At 47.0% G+C, this 22,083-nt stretch overlaps 2 protein-coding genes across 9 annotated transcripts in view; one reads left to right on the top strand and one right to left on the bottom strand.

Moving 5' to 3' along the window:
• The window catches only part of CIRSR (corepressor of RBPJ and splicing regulator), a 57,690-nt gene that overhangs the window by 22,716 nt on the left and 12,891 nt on the right, over window positions 1-22,083 (bottom strand). For all 7 annotated transcript variants that reach the window (XM_074548467.1, XM_074548466.1, XM_074548468.1 and 4 more), the window contains exons 8-10: window positions 18,053-18,159; window positions 16,527-16,612; window positions 12,080-14,883 (exon numbers count right to left, since the gene is read on the bottom strand). In XM_074548467.1, coding sequence (XP_074404568.1) covers window positions 14,160-14,883; window positions 16,527-16,612; window positions 18,053-18,159 — 917 coding nt within the window. In that variant the 3' untranslated portion in view covers window positions 12,080-14,159. The remainder of the gene's footprint in view (window positions 1-12,079; window positions 14,884-16,526; window positions 16,613-18,052; window positions 18,160-22,083) is intronic.
• SP9 (Sp9 transcription factor) lies at window positions 5,073-7,627 on the top strand. 2 transcript variants are annotated; one of them, XM_074548472.1, is made up of 2 exons: window positions 5,073-5,232; window positions 5,956-7,627. In XM_074548472.1, the coding sequence occupies exons 1-2, from the start codon at window positions 5,212-5,214 to the stop codon at window positions 7,306-7,308; spliced, it is 1,374 nt and encodes a 457-aa protein (XP_074404573.1). In that variant the 5' UTR covers window positions 5,073-5,211; the 3' UTR covers window positions 7,309-7,627. The 2 variants fall into 2 exon arrangements, with proteins under 2 accessions (XP_074404573.1, XP_074404574.1); XM_074548473.1 differs by lacking the exon at window positions 5,073-5,232 and adding an exon at window positions 5,261-5,746.

The following is a 22,083-nucleotide window of genomic DNA, read 5'->3' as shown; positions in this document are numbered from 1 at the left end:
CTGAAATTCACCTTAAGCCTGAGTTCCAGTAATTACAGAACACAGAAAGAGCATAATGAATGGCTCCCCTTCTTTCCTTGTCCTAATCCCAGGACAGGGTGAGGGGGAAGAAGAGAACATAGGAATGGGGGTCTGGCATATTTTCCTCTACCAAAATAGCAATTCATTAAATGGCAAAAGCTGCAGGAGGATTTATTGGTCATTGTGGACCGAAGAGAACTTTGTAATGTCAATCATGCCGCCAATTACGCTGCCACATATCTCTATCTCTAGATAGACAGCTTGCTTAATCACAGTCAACATTCTGAGTCACGCCTGGCTAAAAGCGTGGTGTAAAAAGCTAGGAGGGCACCGGAAGCGGGTTGCTGGCAGCATGTGGGGCCAGGACTCCTCCGGGGGGAGGCTGCTCCGCTGAGGCACCCGCCCGTTCCCCGCGGCCCGGCCGGCAGCGGCGGGGCGGAGGAGCCGGGCGGGCCGGGGCGGGCCGGGGCTGCCCGGGAGCGCCGAGCTCGCCGTCCCGGCCGCCGCTGCCCTGCGCACCGCACGCACCTCATTACCGAGTCAGCAGAGCTGCTTTAATGGACTTGTGTGCAAAGGCGCTTTTACGCTCTATAAACGTTGGGTCCGAGCGTTTGCTAATTAAACTCTTTCTATTTAGAAACACCTGCGTTTTAAGAAAGCTTTCTGAACGCTAGCACTGGTGAATTCCCAACCTGCTGCAGTCTGAGCTTGTCATGCCTAACCTATACATCGTAAGAGCACTGGAAAGCATGTGAACCAAGAGGTAAAATCCTCGTACAATGCTCCTCGCACAATGTTCCTCAGACTTTCATACCAAGGCAGAAAACAAATCTATGATGCTGTTGAATAATCTCCCAATAATTGTAGTAATTAAAATCATCATCCAGTCTGCAGTCACCTTCCTTCCTTTGACACTAGTCTTCCCTGGAATTGTTAACGTGTCTCCGGCTGAGATAAACAGAACAAGGGAGCTTTAAAATTCACAGTCCAAATAAATTTAGCGGAAGAGAATTAATTCCAAAGGCACGCTTTTGAGTGCGTTCAGTAAACGACAGGATTTCTGAAACGACTGTGCAGATTTTTTAAACACAGGGTAATATGGGTCTCCCTGCTACTCCTAAACAGCGTCACCTTAAAGATCGAGAAAATATGAAAGCCCAGCCTGATGCTCCACCTCGGGGCTCAATGTGCAGGGGGCAGGAGGAGAGGGGAGTGCACCGTGTAACAAACATCATATGAAAGATCAAGCAGAAATTGTGGGAGAGTGCCATAATTTTCATTTAATTTCCATAATCTATTTGATCCCAGTGCTCATTCCCTTTTTATTAACTATAAAAGATTTCCTTCTAATCAAAAGCTGCACTTCATCTTTACCCACAAATTAAAAACTCTATAGTGGAAAGAATTCAGTGGACTCAACAGGCACCAAGGTCTGTATTTTAACACTATCTCTATTTATACTTCCCCCTTGTAGTATCTAGTCTTGGGCAGAATAGCAGGGGAGCCTTTTCCTAACTGAAGTTATTAATTTATCACCAGGTACCCCTCTGAGTTGCTCTGATAATCAATGCTGGCTTCTAGATCACGTAAATGAAGAGTGTAATTGAGGGGGGAGGGGGTTCCGCACGGAAGAACTGTTGCTAAAAAAAAAAAAAAAAATCTGGCAGGACGCAATTATTTATCTCGGCAATGAGCAGTTTGCCTGTTTCCTGCCCATGTCCCTTCTGTTTGGCAGAAAATTAAGCTGCTTCTCTTAAACTTGGAAGGGTTTGCCCCCTTCCTACCCATAACTGCCATGGGTAAAACTCCGTGCCCCTTCTAGAATGCAGGGGAAATTGTACAGCAAGCTTACATTTAACTGCTGCTAAATCGATTTATTTGGAAAATATTTGGCAGCTCTTTCCCAGAGCTCTTTTTGAACAGACGAGCCATTTCATCTGATGCTCTTGAATATAAACCCAGGAGCTTCCCAACCATCTGTAATGAAAGAATTGTTTCCCAGCCCTACCTCCTAAAGACAGCAACTTTAGTAGCTGCACACATCAAAAGACACTCGTAGAGAGAAGATGGGAAACAATATTGTTCAAAGAAAGTGAACTGTTGCATTTAATTAGGCTATTCTTTATTAGCATTCATATTGAGATTTTTTTTTTAGATTTACATTGATTTAACTGTAATGTATTTATGATGTAAATATATTCTGAGATGAAAACGTCACGGATCAATTGTAAAGGACCCGGATACATAATTTTTAAAAATCAGTTTCAGTTTATATGAGGTTCTCACCCCACTTTCGCTTCTTAGTCAGATTTGTTTATGCAGAATCGACATTTAATAGTGCTAATTGCACTCCAGTTAAATTGCCCTGATTGCAGAAAGGGAAGCAATTTTCGTGCTCTCTGTCTGGGTTTGGAAGAAATTGTTTTATATTCACCTCTTTATAAAGAAGTGGAGATAAGGCACCGAGCCTTTGCACAAATTGCACTTATGGGCTGACTGGCAGCATTCAGGCTCTATAATAGAGCATTATTTGGCCGTTTTGAATAATGTAAAGCATTTGCTGAAAGCTATTCTCCTGAAAATTGCTTTAACTTTTAAAAGGGTGATGATTCACTCCAAACCAGGCCTTTGTTACATTGTCATTATCCCCCCAAATGTTTTAACAGTCAGCTCAACACTTTAGCATAACACATTGATCTTTGTTTAAAAACTCGATTTTTGGAGTATGAAAAAAATCTGTCAGAAAATACTTGACCCCCTAAAGATTTTAGCAGCGTTCCCCCTTCCGCCGCCGTTCGCTCAGCCTTTGCACCGCCTGCCTCGTTCCTGCGGGTTTTAGTTACTTTTCCGACTACAAAGGGGCGAGGAGATGGATGTGCGGCAGGCAGAGCCGCCCGCCAGTCCTCAGGCACAGCAGAATCCCTACTTTGCTGTGGGAGCGCAAGCGGGCAGCGGATGCCTTTACTCGCTGATGTAGAGGCAACATTTTTAAACGTCACGCTCTCGATCTGCCTTCCAGCCGTATTTTATTGATGACTTTCCCCAGGATGAGAGGAAAGACCCTCTCCCCCCGCCGCCCTGGGGTTGGCCAGAAGCGCCGCGCTGCCACTTGACGACCACCATGGCAGGCTCCTGGGAAGGGAAGGAGCGGGTTTCCCCGGAGAAAAGGAAGAAGGAAAGAAGGAAGGAGGGAAGGAAGGAAGGAGGGAGTCACCTGTTGGGCGATGGCTCCCGGGTGCCCTGTGGGACTCCTCGCCTCGCCCGTGGGGGTTATGTCGCTCCCCCCGGCACCGCCGTTGTGCCGCCTCCACCCGCAGAGCGCTGCAGCCCCCCTGGGTACAGCCGGCGCTCAGGAGCTGCTCCGGGCAGCCCTTCCGAGGGAAGGCTTTGCCATGCACCACCCGGACCCCTGCGCCGGCTGCGAGTCAATGTGGAAAGAATTAAGCGCAGGACAGAATTTTTTTCACCTACTGTCCCGACTCTGTTTAATACCCGGCGACAAAAGGGCGAGCGCCCTTTGAAAATAGCCTTAGACGTTTAAATAAAAGATAATCTCCAGGGACATCCATGGCAGTCGCCCTATAGATTGCATAACAATGTAGAAAAAACCGCAATGCCCACCTTATTTAAGCACACACACACATACACATGTAAACATGTGAAGAAAAGCGAAATCATAATCTCAAATTCCCGGTTTCTCCATCTTGCTCCTAAGCGATGTCTATTTTGCATCTGCTAGAAGGTTTTACACTGGATGGCTGAGGCGGCACTGAGAAGGAAATATTGACTGAAATGCAGAGCAAGGGCCCGGGATTGCTAAACGCACTCATCATATTTCTGGTTCAGAATTGTACCCAGCTGCCCTGGGAACGGCAAAAAGGAAGGGGAAAAGCTCCTATTCCCATTCTCACAGAGCCGACCGCGATGATGAAAAGTTGCACGCCTATTGATCTTCCGCGGGCACAGTACGGGCAAGTTCTAGCCAATTACTTAAGAAGCCTCCGATAATTACAAATCAAAGGGACTAGCTTGCAAGACATTGAGGAGCCGAGGTTTGGACTTACATTTTGCACATGCAGAGAGCAGGTATAGTCTCTGTCGCTCACTGGGTGCGTGGAGTGTGCACAGTGCAGAGGCCACAGGCAAGTGCTAGGGCGGCTTATTCCAGCAGCGCCCTAGCACTGCTAGGAGGGAGCAAGCTTTCTGCCATTAGCAGCAATGCTTCCACGGGAGTATATGAGGCTTGAAAAACGTGCTGCAGGCTGCGAATTTGACTTTCAAAGTGTTTTGCTGGCGGTTACTCTGTAAAATAACGTCCTCTATCCTAAGCGACAGGATGGCAAATGTCCCTGGTCCCCTCTCCCGCCCCAGTACGAGAGCAAAGAGATGCCTGGCGGTTCCCTGCCTTTGGAATTTTTTGGCACTTTATATAACCATAGAGGCTCCTCAGTTCTTTTTGCAATGAAAGTAAGAAATACGTTGTGCATGAAATCACCTCAGGCATTTAGGTAAGAAAATAAACAAAAAAATTAACGTGTTTTCACAGAATGGCATTAGGCGCTGTTAGGTTATTTGTATCCAACACGGGCGGCTCCCAAATGGCTTGAAAAGGAGGCAAAGGGCCTGTTGAATAAAAGCGACGCAGATATGGTTTACGGGCCGCGAGGATCGCAGGTGACTACACCAGCAGCAGCGCATCGGACACCTCCTGCACAGTTTACAGGAGACGGCGGAGCGGCGTCAGCCGTGACACCAGCCCTCCGCCGGCGCTGACCTCGCTCTCGCCTCCTGCCCTCTGCGGCCGGCCGCGCTCCCCGGCGGGCAGGCGGCGGGAGTCGCGGCGCGACGGGAGGCGCGGCCGGGGCCGGGGCCGGGGCCGGCGGTAATTGCGGCGCGGCCGCCGCGGGCCGGAGCCGGGAGTTTTCTCCCCGCGCGCTGACTGGCACGCGCCCCGCGCCCCGGCGCCGGCACCTCCGCGCAGCCTGATTGGCTGCCGGGCCGCTCCGGGCCGCTCCGCCCGCGCCCTCATTGGGCGAGCGCCGCCGCCAGCGGTACTTCAAAGCGGGCGCTGCCCGCACTTAGGCAGAGTTTGGCCCCGCCGCGCCGGAGTGTCCTTAGTGCCGCCGGGCAGCGCGGGGCGCTCACCGAGCGCCGTCCCCTCCGCCCCACCGCCCAGCCCACGGACGTGCTATGGCTACGTCTATCCTCGGGGTAAGTCGCACCGCGCGCTTCCTCGCGGCATCCCCCTGGAAAAACCGGCGTTGTTGCCGCCGCGTTGCGGCTGCCCCTTGCCGAAATGGCGTGGACCCGCGGATGGGAGGTGATCCCGGCCCGCCTCGGGAGATTTCATTGCGGGCTGCCCATGGGGTCGTTCCCAAAGAGTTTAGCCTGAAAACTCGCTGGGCCGGAGAGAAGCTGTGCTGCTTCTGGTTTCTTTTGTCTAGTTCTTGATTTGGTTTGGGATTTTTTTGTTTGTTTTTTTAACTCTTAACTACGCTCGATTTCCAAAGATTTTCGCCGGCCCGGCGTTGCACGAGGCGACAGTCGGAAGGCTCCGCACACTGCTCGCCTTGCTGCCATCTCTTTTTTTTCCGTCGCTCCTGTACGGTTGCTCGAGGAGACGCCGCATTTCGTTCCCACGGGATTTTTGGTTTAACGGCGGTACGCTCGAGCAGCCCTCTCGGAACACGCGTGTCGCTTGTCCCCGTCGGGACCCGCTTGCGAGGTAAATCTCTCGGGCGATGAGACCGGTGTCCGGCGGAAAACGAGTTGTGCCCAGCGTGGCGGGGCTGGAGCCTTCCTCTAAAATAAGAGAAAACTTTTCCGCGGTACCGCTCGTTGCGCCGCGGTTGTACCCGCGCTGCCGCGTCCCCGCGGGAGCCTGGCGAGGTGGCAAGGGTTAGGCTGACGGGCCGGCTTTGTCTCTTCCCGCAGGAAGAGCCGAGATTTGGAACGACTCCCCTGGCCATGCTGGCCGCCACCTGCAACAAGATCGGCAACACTAGTCCCCTGACCACCCTGCCCGAGTCTAGCGCCTTCGCCAAAGGGGGCTTCCACCCCTGGAAACGCTCCACCTCCAGCTGCAACCTGGGCTCCAGCCTCTCGGGCTTCACGGTGGCCACGAGCAGGGGTTCCAACGGACTGGCCAGCGGCACGGGCACCGCCAACAGCGCCTTTTGCCTGGCTTCCACCTCGCCCACTTCCTCGGCCTTCAGCAGCGACTACGGCGGCCTCTTCTCCAACTCGGCGGCGGCGGCGGGCGTGTCCCCGCAGGAGCCCGGCGGGCAGTCGGCCTTCATCTCCAAAGTGCACAGCTCGGCGGCCGAGAGCCTCTACCCGCGGGTGGGCATGGCGCACCCCTACGAGTCCTGGTACAAGTCGGGCTTCCACTCCACGCTCTCGGCGGGCGAGGTGGCCAACGGAGCGGCCTCCTCCTGGTGGGACGTGCACACCAACCCCGGCTCCTGGCTTGAGGTGCAGAACCCGGCGGGGGGGCTGCAGAGCTCGCTGCACTCGGGCGCCCCCCAGGCCTCGTTGCACTCCCAGCTGGGCACCTACAACCCCGACTTCAGCTCCCTCACCCACTCCGCCTTCAGCTCCACCGGCCTGGGCTCCACGGCCGCCTCGCACCTGCTCTCCACCAGCCAGCACCTGCTCACCCAGGAGGGCTTCAAGCCCGTGCTGCCCTCCTACACGGACTCTAGCGCGGCGGTGGCGGCGGCCAGCGCCATGATCTCGGGCGCCGCCGCCGCTGCCGCCGGGGGCGGCTCGGCCCGCTCCGCCCGCCGCTACTCGGGGCGCGCCACCTGCGACTGCCCCAACTGCCAGGAGGCCGAGCGGCTGGGGCCGGCGGGGGCCAGCCTGCGGCGCAAGGGGCTGCACAGCTGCCACATCCCCGGCTGCGGCAAGGTGTACGGCAAGACCTCGCACCTGAAGGCGCACCTGCGCTGGCACACGGGCGAGCGGCCCTTCGTCTGCAACTGGCTCTTCTGCGGGAAGCGCTTCACCCGCTCCGACGAGCTGCAGCGGCACCTGCGGACTCACACGGGCGAGAAGCGCTTCGCCTGTCCCGTCTGCAACAAGCGCTTCATGCGCAGCGACCACCTGAGCAAACACATCAAAACGCACAACGGGGGCGGCGGGGGCAAAAAGGGCAGCGACAGCGACACGGACGCCAGCAACCTGGAAACGCCGCGCTCCGAGTCCCCCGACCTCATCCTGCACGAGGGGGTGGGCGCCGCCCGCGGACCGGGCAAGGAACCTACCGCGGGCCCCGGCGACTCCTAGGGGCAGCGCCGCCGGAGCCGCTCGGACTGTGCCCCGCGCCGGCCGGAGGGACGCCAGCCGCCCCGGGCCGCGGCGGGGGCGGGCCGGGGGACGGCGGAGCCCGAGAGGCGCGGCCCCCGTCCCGCCCGGCCACTAGGTACCGAGTGACACTTTCTTCCGTTTCCCTTTTCTCTTTCTCTTGGAAGGCAAGCATCCTAAGAGAGGCTTAAGGTGAGAAATACAGCTGCAACTCTGAGACGGTCCCTCTGTATCCCATAAACATCTGTATAAATAGGGTTTAAAAAAGAAGAAAAACAGGAAAAAAAAAAAAAAAAGAAAACCAGATCGTGTTCCCTTATTTTTCTTGTAAATGTTGATCTGATAGGGGGGTTGGGGATTTTTTTTTAATTGGTGAATTCCTGAAATTCAGGGAGGTTTTGGGGTTTTGATTTTTTTTTTAATTATAAATTTCTGATGCACTTTGTGGAAGTCAGTATATATGTAAAAGATATTTAAAATGTTGAGTTAACACTTCACTCAAATACACGTAAGTTAAGGTCTCTTAAAGAAATTAAATGCGTTTATCTGTATGGAAAAAAATCTTGACATATTTTCATTTTGGTATTATTAAAGGACTCTGAACAATATACTCACGGGTTTGTTCTTCTTCGTGTCCCCTCCTTCCCTCCCGCCCAGTCCTCGCAGGGGTCACTTTTTGAGTAGGAGCCCTCGCACCCCTTTCCATCGTCCTCACAGTCACTGTGATTAAAAATACAGTCGACAAGGATATAGCTGGGAGGGGATGGGACCGGCCCCTGAGCCAGGCGCACTGAACCACTCTGCTCGCTCTTTTCAAGCCGCCTTTGCTTTGATTTACTTTAAAAAACAAAACAAAAAACCAACAAATTTTAACAGAGTCCGAGCCCTGCTACAGCCGGAAACCATGCTGAGACCTAAGTGGCTTTGGTGAAACCGTCCCCAAAATCGAGTGAAGGCAAACTGCGCTGAGGAACTATTTATTTAATTTTAAAAGCCTTCAGCGCCACAAGGCTGCCTAGGCTGGGAGGTGATCTCAGGGGAATAAATCGCTAGAGTCAATACTCCGGAAAAGACATTTCATGCCTAAATGAAAATCTTGTTAAATGTTATTAATTTTGACTTAGAGCACACAGCAGCCCCCTGTGCCTTGTATTCCCTTATTAGGGATTCATGTCTTATCAAATATCTAATTAATCTCCTAGACATCATTTGTTCTGGCCAACTTTATCTCAGCTGGTCCGCGGGGAAAACTCCGAATATTCTCGGTGACAAAGCTCCCTTGAAGATCCTTTTAATTGTCCAAATTAACTGCACCAAATTTGCATGTCAAACGGTAAAGGGCAACCTAAGATAAAATGTAAACGTTTTAAAAGCCCCAAACTAAGCACTTGATTTGATAACTAGGCTTTTTAATGTTATGGAAGACAACTGCTCCTTTCCTTTTCAAAGACAGTTGATCTATGCAAATAGTGAATTGGAAATGCTTATGTCCCCATGCAGTCAAATGGTCCTTGCATGTTATTTGAATATCAGTGGCTTTGCTATTGAAAAGGTTCAAGGATGCTCTCTGACTTCTTTGTGATTACTCAGTGCAGCGTCTTATTCTGAAGAAAAAAAACTCAGGAATAATTAAAGGCTGGGCTAAGGCCTGGGAACACATTTGGGACAGGAATCTCATTTAGACAGGCTCTTTCAAAATAAGGCACAGTTAAATTGACCAGAAGGCAATTATTGAAATGAAAATTATTTTCACTCCCTTTGTCTCCTGACCACCAACCTAACAGCCACAGTATTTTTTTAAAGGCAAATTGTTAAATGAGATAATTGTGTTATTAAAAAAAAAAAAGAAAAAAAAGAAAAAGAAGAGGGTGAGGAAAAAAAAGTTAATTTACTCTGGCCGGTACAGATTGGATGAATACAAATATTTTAATCCTCCATAAAACAGGGAATGCAAATAGCACCGAGAAACGGATTCTGCTGTCGGCCACCAACTGGAATAAAGACGTTGCGTTAAAGAAAATACATCTGCCGTGAATACTAATAACCGCGTCCCACCTCCTCCGCGCCACTGTCGCACAAAAGCAATCGGGCAGCGCCGGCACCGCCGGTGCCCCGGGGCGGCGGCGGGAGCCCGGCGGGCCGTTCCGCGGGCCGGGGGAAAGGAGCCTCCCGGGAGAGGCGCCTCGCCTCTCGGCCGCCCACAGCACCTTCCCCGAGAGCCGCTCCGGAGTTTTCCCGGCCAAAAGCAGCCCGGCAAGGTGTCTTTGCTGCCGCCCCGGCCGGCGGCGGCGGGTTCCCCGGCGGGCAGGGCAGGGCAGCGGGGACGCGCTCGGGCGGAGGGAGCACGGAGCGGGCCGGGCGGCCCGGGGGCTGCGCAGGAATGCACCCGCGCGGGGCGCTGGGCAGGAGACAGCTTTGTTTTCGATTTATAAAACACATCAAAGGACACCATGCAGGTCCAGTTTCTGCCAGGCCGGGGTTACAATTCTCAGCTCAGTGATCAAGGACCTTTTTGCATTGCCTTTGCCCCTTCGGGTCAGAAAACGTCCATCACTTACAGACTCCCCAGAAACGAGGAAGGGAGCAGCTCTGGGCCGCAGAGCCGGTTCGTTTAACCAAGAAAATAGAAAGCGTGTCACCTTTTTAAAAAATAAATGACACCATTCATTCGTAAATGTTGGAGATAATTATATGGTCTGGGGAACTGCTACACAAAAAAAATACCCAAACAACAAACCCTAAAGAACAAACGATGTGAGAACCCGAAAAATAAATCTGATTTCGGTCTTTGAATTCGTAGTTCGCCTCCTTAGTAAGAGGACGCCAACCCGAGAGCGGGAGAGCACCGGGAACAAGACGGGCGCCCTGTCGGGCCCCGGCGGGAAGGGTGGCACGGGGGAAGCCGGGCTCCCCGCCGCCTTGGCCCCGCTCGCCCCGGGCTTGCCCGTCAGCTGAGCCTAGCTCCCATTGACAATCCCGGTCCAGCTATTGTTGCCCATTTCCACGCCTCGCGGACAGCAACTTCAACCCTGCTCCGAGAGCCCGTTAAAACACGACAAACAACCAGCCAGCGACGGCAACCACCACAGACGGGAGACGGTAAAATGTCAGGAAAAATTATCTACTAAATGACATTCGATCGCTAGGTCCCCCGTTCGCAGGAAGCGTGTCCCTTGCCCCCCGCGGCGAGTTACAGACCCAACGGCTCGTTTTACACTTAAAAGGTAACATTAATGTTTTTGTTCTAATGAGATAATATATAAACACCCGATCTCGTGCCTGGACAGCCTCTTAATTGCGTCTTTTAATTCAAATGGAAACTTTATCTGCGGGAGCTGTAATTTATTTGCAGCCATTATCTGTTCGCCAGGATCCTCTCCCACCCTTCCAAAACGCAGATGAAGGGAAGCTAACAGACAGCCCGCCCCTTTGAGTAATTGCTGTGCTAAGTGTTTATTTTAAGTGAGAATAATTTAGCTACAAATTTCCTCAAGGAATAACATCCTTCACGCGCACACTACAAAAAGGAGAGCAGAACAGGACCGAGCGCGCACACCGGGACGCTCGCGGCGCTGCCCCGCGCGGGCCGCACGGCGGCTGCCGGGCGCCACCTAGAGGCGGCCCGGGGGCCGGGGGCGCGGCCGGAGCGCCGCGGGGGCGGCGGCGCTGCGCGGGCCGGGCAGCGGCGAGGAGCCGGCGGCAGGAGCGCGGGGGCAGCGGCGGCTGGGGAGGGCCCCAGGGAGCGGGCGGGCTAGCGTGAACTTCTATGGGAGACGGCGGGGCGGCCCGCAGCGACCGAGCGCACACCCGGCCCGGCCTCGCCGCTCCCCGGGCCGCCAACCGGAGGGACGGCCGGGCCCTCGACGGTCACCGCTCCGCGATCTCCGCGCAGCCCCGCACCTGTGGCCGGGTGCGGCTCACGGCGAGCACCCGCCGGCGGGCCCCGGACGCGGTTGTGCCGCTGCCGCCGCCTCGGCGCCGCTGTTGTTCCACAAACGAGCGGCAGCGCAGCTCCCGAGATGGGCTAATTGGTACCTGGCTGGCAGGGCGCGGGGTCCCTGTCCGCTCCCCGGCACAAAGTAGGCTGCTAGAGAATTTGAAATTGCCTTTCAGCCTAAAGCTGCCTCACCTGAATGTCATAATTACAGTAATTATGTACATCCAAATTACATGCTAATTAAATTAGAATCAAATCGTTCTAAATCGAAATCAAATGAGGTAGCGAGAATTAATCAATGACAACATAAATAGAGAGCTTCCTTCAGGGATATTTATTGTACCGATCCGAGCAGGAGCCCCATCTGGGAGTAACCCGTCTATTTACTTTCGGAGTAGCAATAATTTATTGTACGGCGTTAATTCTAAGCCATGGGTCCGGCGGGGCGGCGCACCCGAAAAGCGGCCCGGGACCCCCCGCCCGAAGCTTCCCGACGCCAGGCCCGCGCCGAGAGCCGCCGACGGCCCCGGCGGGACCGGGACCCCAACCCGACGCAGCCCCAAGCCCTCGGGACAAGCCGCAGAATAGAGCCCGGCAGAGCCGCTCGCCCGCTCCAGGAGAGCCGCCGGGCCCCGCTCCGACGCCGGCGAGTCCCTGCCACGGGCCCTGCCCTCCCCGCCAGGCTGAGGGAACCACCTCACGGCCCCCGCCGCCCAGCTCCGCAGAAGGTTAACCATGGAATACCATGGCTCTTACAAAAATAAATAAATAAATAAATAAATAAGGGAATAGCGACATCGCTGGAGCTGCTCTTACCTCCATTCGCGGAGCGACAGCACCTCCTGCCGGGCCCCACCGGCTCTGCCGAGCGCCGCGCTCAGCCCCGGGCGGTGGCGCCCCATGGCCCCGCGGGCCGGGGCGGGGCCGGGCGCGCGCAGCCTCCCCGCGCCGCGGGCGGTGCCCGTGAGGGCAGCGGGCAAACAGCGCCCCGGGCCTGCCCTGGCCCACCCCCGCTGCCCCGGCCCGGCTCGGCCCCGCTGCCCCGGCCCACCCCCGCTGCTCCGGCCGGGCCCCCTGTGACGAGGGCGGCCCCACCCTCCCGCAGCCGGCCTCTGGGCCCCCAGGGTCGCTTCCTTACAAATTGGCCTAGGGAAGGTACCCGGAGTGAGACACCGCCTGCACAGCCACACCAACCTTTCCCTGGTAGTCTAATACAGATACATCCAAAATATCATGACTTTTCTGCCAGTCTCTTCCTATGCGAAAAGGCAGGTTACACTGTTTAACTACATGGAAAGGAGTAAAGCGTAGAGCCCACAAAACAGCAAACGCCTGTGGCTATCAAGATGTCCACTCTTCTTCAGGTGAGAGTCAATTGCATTGTAGCTGGCAGGATTCCTGAGCCAAACACAAAACAACTGGAGAGACCCTTCTTTGAAACGGAGGCACCTTCCAGTTATTCCTCTTTCCTGCTGCAGTTAACACAAAAATGTTCATACCAGAATATGCCTTTTCCCCTATCACATTACTCTGTCCTCTCTTACACAGAGCTTTTGTTTAGATTGCTAAAACAGGCATTTTTGCAGTCTCCTCCTGTTCTTTCTAAATCAGAGCTTCTACACATCAATATAGGGGGGCTGACTCTACTGCAGGGGCTCTTTAACTCCCAGCTACTTCAGCAAGAATGCCCAGAGCAACCTAATGCAGACACATTGAAAAGGTGACATCTCTTAATGGTTCACCCTTTCAAACTCTTCACATGCACTTAAACGATAAGCCAGGTCACTTTCACCATGTATTATTATACTCTGTGCAGTGCTGAAAATCTTCTGAGTGAAGTGGAAGTGGACTGGTAATAAAAGATAGTCCCATTTGTCCTGTGAGTGAGGAGGGTAAGAAAGTTGCTGGAATACTGAGCACAGTGACTGTTTCACATGTCCACTAATGAATGTGCTTCCATCTGCCATCCTGAAGGAGAAGAGAAGCCTTTCCTTTGCAATAAAAACCTTGTGAAGTGTGCCTTGTGCATTTGTACTGGCTCAGAACTCTGAAGAAGATGGCAATTATTACTGGTTTTAAAGAATAAGCTATTTTATTATGGAAGTTCATCTTCATAACAACATATGAGGAAAATGACTGACAGTCACTAAAAACACAAAAAGGTTCATGAAAACAAAAGGATGACTATTTACACTAACTTACTGCCACAAACAATGAAATACCTGAAGCAGTTGAGGCAGTAAATATTCCTTTCATGTCTTCAGAGATTATTGAACAATAACTTGACATTGTACTGACACATACCAACAGGGGTTCAAGATGTTTAGATAGCCCTGACCAAGCTGTACACTGCAGGAGGCCAGAAAATGTTGGCTATACACTTATGTGAACTATGTCTCTCTGTTGTTTTAACGCATAAAATTGATCTCTTACAGGGAACTTTAGGAAAAATGTTTCAGTATGAAAAAACCAAAACTCTCTACAAGACAATGCTTTGATATCTAAAGCAGTGATCTTATCCAGAACTATCTCAATTACTTTCTCTGCTCCCCTCACAGTTGTATCTAAACAGAAATCATAGATGAAACCAAGAGTATCACATACTGCTTTTAAATATTTTAAAATCCTAAAATCAAGTTTGTGAATTACTGCATGTATACAAGAGGTATTTGCCAATAAGCATATTTAGACAGTAAAAAAATACCTTAACATTTATACCTAATTTACAAATATTCCAACACAATAGAATTGAGCCATACATAAAGCTCTTGGCTCTATGTAGGAAATGCTAGTTCCAGAGGTTGGAAAATGAACAGCAGTATGCAATTGAGCCCTTGTTGAAAGCTATTCATCAAAACCCAGAGAAGTTCTTGTTTGCACCTGTCCCCTATACTATCTATTTCTTTTTCCTCTCTCTGCTTCTGCTTCTACTGCGTCTGCTCCTTTCTCTGTGCTCCACTTTACTGCACTTGTCCCCATGGCCTTCTCTACATTTTCCCCTCTCTCTGTGTACATCTGTGCTGGGGCTTCTGGTGTCCTTTTTCCTGTGCCGCTCTTCACCAGGGCTTTGACTTGGACTTCTTCTTATGTGCCTTTGCCTGGAACTGCTGTGATTTGAGCACGGGCTTCTCCTGCTCCCCTCATTCATGTTTTGGCTTCTACTATCCTTCTCCTTTCTTTCAGTGTCTCTCGTGTTCGTGCTATGGGATCTGCTTGTGGACTTTCTTTCCCCCTCACAGGAGTTCCATTTGTTGTTCTCTGCAGAACTATCTCGCTTTAAAAGCTTGTACTTCTCCCTGTCTTTGTCCTTGTTACCGTGACTACTGGAGAGATCTTCATAAAGTTTTTCCTTCCCCGTTTTTGCCTTTCCTTCTGAATCGCTGCTGCTGCTAGCCTCTGAAAACTTGTCTTTTTTTCTTTTCTTAGAATCCATCTTCTTTTGTGCTGCTTTATCTCTGCTGTCAGTCTCGCTGTCACTGCTGCTTACTGAAGTTTCACTGGACGATGAGGAAGAGGATCTCATCTTATGTTTCTTGTGTTTACTTTTGCTTTTTTTCTTTTGCTGCTTTTTCTTCTTTCTATCTTTCTTTTTCTTTTTCTTCTCTAGACGATCCAACTTCCTTTTGTTTTCAAAATAAAAGAGTGGCACAATCAGACATGTTAAGATATACTAGATTACAAAGTCATTGTCTTTCAAAGTTCACTACTTCTGATGACCTATACAGTAAATACATTCATTTTTATAAAAACACATTGAATACTTTTCCTTTTTCAGCAAGGTTTCATTTTAAAACTTCTAACCTGCATTACCCATAGTATGTAATCCACAGCTGCTCCCTCAAAACAGAAATAATATGGTCTTTTAATTCTTTATTTTTCAAAAAGATAAGTAAGAGATGTCAATTTGGGCCTTGTAACCAGGAATAAAAACATTCAGTAGTGCTTTCTTCCTCCTTGTCAGGCTGCTCTGGAGACTTCAGAAAATCATTGCTGCTTTTGTCTGTGCATTTTAAAAAGGTATTTTGAAAATTTAAAAAATGCCATTAATATTCACTTTCTATTAACGATGAAAACTGAGACTAAAACATACATCTTTGAGTTCTTTAGGCAAATAATAGATATTTCCAGTAACCTCTTTTTTCACAACTAGAAACTTACATTTTCTGTCTGTGAATATACAATATTCCATCATGCTCATGCATACTATTTGACTACTTTAATGTAGTTTTTACTTTGCTTTCTGTATTTATGCTCAGAAAATCAGTGAGTGAATAGTGAAACTGCTTCCAGTGTATTAAAAATCCCTTCAGACTAATAAAGCCAAAAGGACCCAAATATTTACTAAACTTCAACTTCTAAAATATAAAGGATTATAAAAATTTCAATGTGTTGGGCCAGCAGAAGTTCAAACAAAAATAACATTATAAATTACTCTACATACACTTTCCTCACTTAAAAGGAACATAAAACACATTGACTGTTTTCAGAGAATTATTACATATGTGAATACCACATGTACCTACCTGTTACCTGCTTAGCCATTCACCTTTTCCCCCTCCCCTTCCACTCCCCACATATGTGACATCTTTTATCCTAAAAGCTTGTTTCATCTGCATGCCTCTATGGGATCTACCTGCCAGTAGTTAGTATTTTTGATTTTAAACATTTTGAGATTATTTCAGGATAATGTTGCAAATGAAGACAGAAAAAACCCATTAGTCACCTGGCACACAGCATCCCTTGGATAAAAGCAGAGCACAGGAACCTCATTAACTCAGACCCACAGGGAGCAGTAAGCTGCAAGCCCTGACACAAGCACAGGGTGCAGCTGGGCCAACCTTGGCATTGGGGTACAGAGTCAGGTTCAGCTCAGCCACAGGGAGAAGATAAACTTTGTCAAGTTGAAAACCAGTGAACAAAAGCACAGAAATTTTTATCACAAGAGAAGATACTGTAAACAACAGAGTGCAGAATAGTATTTTAAAACAGCTGCACAGCATCCTTAGTGAGCCAATTAGTATTTCAGTATCCCAGTTAAACTGGAAATGAGCCCCAGCCAAAGGCATCAAAATTAGATTAAAATAAAACAAGTAGGTTAAAAATCATGCTACATAATGCCATTTGTGGTCAAGCGTATGTTAAACTAAGCTGATTTTCTTCTGCACTGATTGTGCTAAATGGCACCAAAAAGTTACAGTGGCAATCATGGATGTAGTCAGAACTACTGGTGATACATATCCCCTCCACTAAGTACCAGACCTACCTTAGAAGTTTCTGTTTTTGTTTGGTTGATAGTGATTTTAAAAATTCAACTTCTGGATCATCATCCCCTTCACTCGTAACAAACTCCTAGAAAAATGTAGTAAGACCTTAGCTTCTTATAGATAAAAATAATATATTCATTCAGATTTCTGTTTTAAAAGTGGTGCCCCTATATACCTTATTTTTGCACAGATACAAATATATTTGTATTACTAAATCAGCCTCAGACATTGGTTAGAACAGAATACCCACTACCAAGTGAAAAACCCCAACATTCTCTCTCAGAGCTGAGTAGGTGTTATAATGTGGGGGTTATACAACAGGAGTTATTATGAACACATGAAAAAATCACTGCCAGGGAAAGAAACATTTCTCAAATAGTTAATAAAAAGGAGCTGATTTTGAAGCCCACGATTCCCCAGGATAAGTCACTCCATTGTTATCATGCTTGGATGAATAGGTAAGACACTAGTCCTGCTCAAACTCAGAGTAATTTAAGCAAATTACTTTTCTGTCTCGGTTTAGTCATTAGGAAAATGGGTAACACATCTACTTCACTGTTGTGTTATTAGTCTTTAAATGTGCACAAAGTCTTCTAGCAATGCAAAATACTGTAATCATATAATCCACATACAGTAACACAATCAGCAAAGCAAAACTGCTTTGAAGACCCTGAATTCCTCAAATTATGTGCATCTGGTACACCACAGTTCTCCACAGTGATGTTTTTAATTTTACCCATACTCAGAAGACGAAAGAAGAAATAAAGATTAAAAAGCTCTTACAAAGAAATCCCAGCACGCCTAACATAAAGCAAACATACTGATATCAATATTATTCATTTAACAGTGTCCATTGGCTCCATTTTGGGGGGTACATAGCTTTTTTTAAAGGCACAGGTACATCTGTCTATGGAGACACAATGGACTGCTGATTTACTGAAGATTTCAAGACCAGCTTGTGGTCATCCCCTCTTTACTAGTGTTTGACTATCCTGCCATACGAACAAAGGTTACTTCAAGGAGTGTATATTAACCTTTCATTTTACACTTTTATTCAAGCACCTCAATTAGTAATATACTTTGAGCAGTCTAAGTAAAGGCAATTGAACCATTTTCACTCCAAGAAAAAATAACTGGAACAATAGTGAATCAAGTAAAAAAAAAAACCCTTCAGATATAGCATTCCTGTAATTATTTGTGCATACTACCTCAAACTTCATCCAAAGGGTAGCACTGTATTACAAGCACGCAGCAAAAGCCCTAACCACCTCATTATGAAAAATTCAAATTCTAGTCACCCAGAAGAGGGATTTAATTTATTATATGTGGTTTAAAAAGAAGTAATTTATGATTCACCATTCTGTACAAAACAAAGCCAGAAAACTAAGTTTTCTGACATTTTTGTACTGGTATAGCTCTTCAGCTTTCCTATGGATATGCATATTTGAAAACATTAAGTAACAATTCACAAGCAATCACATTTAGATTTACAGACATTTTCAGCTTACTGGTAAAAAGATATTACCTGTGATGGATCATTTGCGGTCAAGTTTCTCCCCAGTACATTTTGTTTCAGTGCAAACCCACTGTTTCTCATCTCCGCTATTAGCTCCGAGGGGTGCATTGATGGCCCTGTTCACAAAAATCACAGTTTGAATGTATCATTTATATCTCTCTACCTTTTTTGGACTCCACAGTAGGAATTCAGTTGAAGCTTTGTTAAGTAAAATCACAGCTAAATCAACTCAATAATCTTCTGCTGAGCAAATAATCAGATATGATTTTCTAAAACAGCAGTCTGAAGATTCAGAATGGAAAATAATTGCATTTTTCTTTAAGTACAAGGGGATTCTCTTATGTAACTTTGTCATGCTGAAAACAATATATTAGAAAAGTCTAGTAATATATTTTTATTATAGTAAAAAAGCAGAGGACATCTAAATAAAGTATATTAAATAAGACTCAAGTACCTCCTCTCCTTTAAAACAATGAGATAATGCTCCTCTAATATGTCACTACTAACTCATTTTCCACAATGACACAAATCTTTTGAACTTCAATGTAAAAAGTAACATTAGAAGAATACATAAGGAATATAAAAACACATTAAAAGTATCCGTGTTCTTACTTATTCTAGGGATTGCCAAATATACTTAGACTATTATCTCCTCAGAGATTTCTGGTTTTATTAGCTTAAAAATATGCTATATTTTTCATTACAGTAGGTGTTGGCATTAGGCACATGATTTTTTCTTTGCAAGAATCTAACAAGGAGAAAAATATGTATTATGGATGTATTATGGATCATTCAGACTTGACTGCATAATTTACAAATCTTGTAACTCACTCTTATGATTTAATTGAATCCCTGTGATCATCATAATGTTGTGTACTTGTCTGATTAGGTACTTTTCTTCACCCTAAATATTCACTCTCTTGTGAGGTCACTTTCAGTAAATTTCCTTCCCAGTTCCTTCACTAACCTTACTGTCAATGAACTGTGTAAGGTAAATCGAAATGAAAAGGTATGTAAAACAGGGCATGGAGCACACATTCAGTATTACTTCCGTAAACTACTGTACATGATAAGATTAATTAGTCTTATGAAATGCACTGATTCTGCTCTGTGGTTAAAGACTTTCTTAGTTGTAAGACTGATAAAACTCAGATTTTTAACACAGACAAGTAAGGAAAAATAAAGTGAGATTTTTGCTATAGAAAATATATGGAAATTAATATAGCACTTTCTCAAAAGAAGTAACCTTTTTCTTAGTTTTCCTGTACAATATATTACATTACAGAAACAAACAAGTGTACATGTAAAGCAGGAAGAAATAAAACAAAACTCTGGAAATGGTTTAAGGAGCCCCTACATTAGTGACATTCTTTTCACAAGTTCCTTATTTTTCCAGGCATAAAAAATTTCAAATGAGATACCTTTTAGTCTTCCCTGGAGTTTACATTTTTCTTAAGTAGGGGGTTATTTCCCATCCCCTCTGTACTCTACACAAAGTACTTTTTATTTTTATGTGTTATAGTGTAATTGTAAGCTCACGACTAATGAAGGTGTATAGGCCCCAGTGTCTACATTTTGGCATATTTCAAATTTCACACCTTGGTGTGCTTGTTGAAATCCACTCTGGCTGGAACAGAAACTAATATTAGACAGACACCTACTGACAGAATTTGGCACCAGAAGAGGCCTTGATTTGAAAAGTCCATATAAAACAGCCATACAATTCAGTCAAAAACCCTGTATGAGGAAGCCAAGTGGAGACAAAGCACAGAGTCATGAAAGATTTCTCCACACCAAAGAAACCAAAACACTTGACCAATTCAAGCCTAGAATACCTCCATTATTCAAAGGCAGTTCCTCCCTACTACTCAAAGAGTCACTGCCTACAGAAGTAACTTAACTAACTTGTTAGGTATTCCTCTTCAGTGTTTCAGCATTGTACACATTTTGGTGTGTATCCAGTACCTAACTGTTCTCATTAGTGTGATTAGACCAATAGAGAAATGCAACTTGTCCAAATCTACACAGCAGACTTGCCAAAGAACCAAGACAGAAGTCCTAACTTTGTGGGTCCCTATGAGGACTATGGTCAGGATTGAGACCAGAGAGACATGAAGGCACACTGGCAGTCAAAACAACAATTCAAAATTATTTTCCAGAAACAAACCTTTTTGGCATTCTTTGTGCATAGCACTGGCAAGAGGCAAGCAAAATAATTACTTGTTTTTTATGAAAAAGCATCTAATGAATGCCCAACATTGCTAATTTTTGTGCATCTGTTTCCTTGTATGTTAATGACATCAATGAGAAATTCATAGCTCCACCTACAGTATTTTAGTTGCAACCCAATATTATCATGATAAGGATAATAAGGACAGTTACCAAACTACTGTTATTCCTGTTTTGTGGATGTATACAAGCTGCATCAAATGCACCCACAGAAACTTGAGCCTAAAGTTTTTTATGAAATAAATTATTCCTGTTTTGGTACCCCTACAACTGTGAGGGAAACAGTCATTTAGGTTCAGCCAAGCTTGTGAGGAGATGCAAAAATCTCCAAGATGCTTTATTAAGTATGTTATTTTTACTATAACTAAAGGTTTTAGAAAACACTAGGAAATGAGATTCAGAAAATAAACCAACCCATAAATGGAAGTAGAGTCAAAACACAATCCTATTTCACAACTCTTGTGTGTGGAGACCCCAGCCAGGCATGCCATGGGCAGCTGTCCAGAGTGGTTGATTATAGAAGATGCTTCCTTGCAGTATGGCATCTTTGCAGTTTAAAAAACATTAACATTTCTGAGAGGATGAAACAGATTAACCTGCTTACACTTTTTTAAAACAATGATGCCACTGAGCTTCTCAGTTCTGCTGCCCAATGACAGCAAGACATCTGTAGAGACACAGTAGGGAGAAAAGAATCTCTGATCTGGGAAGTGCAAAGAGACTCTTTTCTACCTGGTTACAAGTCCAGCCTGATAAGTTCAATTAAGACATATTTGACAACGACTGCACAGCTTAACTGCAAACCTCTATTACTGCCTACTTCCTGCAACAGAACAAGAATCAAGAAAATGTTAATTCTCATAATTAAGCTCCTTTGCTTGGAATCAAAGGAATTAAATGCTTGGTGACTTTCTTTTCCCATCCACACCTCAACCGACTGCTTTTGATTTATATTTTAATGATGTTGATAAGCAGATCTGATTTTCTTTGAAATATCAGTGACAGGTTGAGGTCTCTCAGGACTCCTGAGCACAGCTATTTTATGTGACAGCATTGAGGTATGTAACATACTTCCTTTTGAGATGCTTTTCCACAGAGTTCTAAAAGATGCCTAAATCTGTGAGTAAACAATCACATTCTCATTTCCACATTATAAAATGTAATAGGGGATTTCTCCTAGCTAATGTAAATGGGAGAGACAAAGTCTGTAAAAGAAACCCTAAAAACTGAACTCACTTAACAGAAAAAAGCAACTTCTCCTAAGTGTCCTTGGCTTCCCTATTAAGCGGTTAAAGCTTAAACCTTGATGCCAGCAGGTTGCCTGGTAACCCAAAGTGGTAAATCTTTTCAGCCTGCCTTTGGCTTATGACCACAGTTGTGTCTTCACCCTCCATGACTGTCAGAGAAAGCAGCACTGGGTACACCTGGCAGCCCTATGCTCCTGCTGAGTCATTAACAGTAAAACAGATGGTAGGACTGAGCTGAGAGGCTCTCAGTTGGCTAAAATCTTTGGCTATGATGATAGCTTATTATTCTTGAACAGCACCCATCACTTGCAAAGACTCACTCCTACATCAGGCACAAAAATCCTTTATGTGTTATGAAAATCAAACTCCTCATATAAACTGTCCTCCTTACAGACTTGTGAAGAAGCCACTTCTGTGACCTCATGCAGGTGAAAACATCCTGAGATATTATACCATCAGCTGGCAGAACTTTAGATACCGGCATCCTATAAAAATAGCTGATTGCTACAACTTCTGACAACTAGTCCCTCAGCATTCTTTCATCAGCAAACTAAAAATAAGTTC

Source organism: Zonotrichia albicollis, chromosome 10, assembly GCF_047830755.1.
Source record: "Zonotrichia albicollis isolate bZonAlb1 chromosome 10, bZonAlb1.hap1, whole genome shotgun sequence".
Lineage (NCBI taxonomy): Eukaryota > Metazoa > Chordata > Aves > Passeriformes > Passerellidae > Zonotrichia > Zonotrichia albicollis.
This window is presented reverse-complemented; position numbering and strand designations above follow the sequence as displayed.

Bases quoted from the DNA above. Each gene is read 5' to 3' on its own strand.
- SP9 (XM_074548472.1), top strand. From the start codon at position 5,212: ATGGCTACGTCTATCCTCGGG. The intron at 5,233-5,955 runs GTAAGTCGCACC...CTCTTCCCGCAG, and splicing joins TGGCTACGTCTATCCTCGGG to GAAGAGCCGAGATTTGGAAC.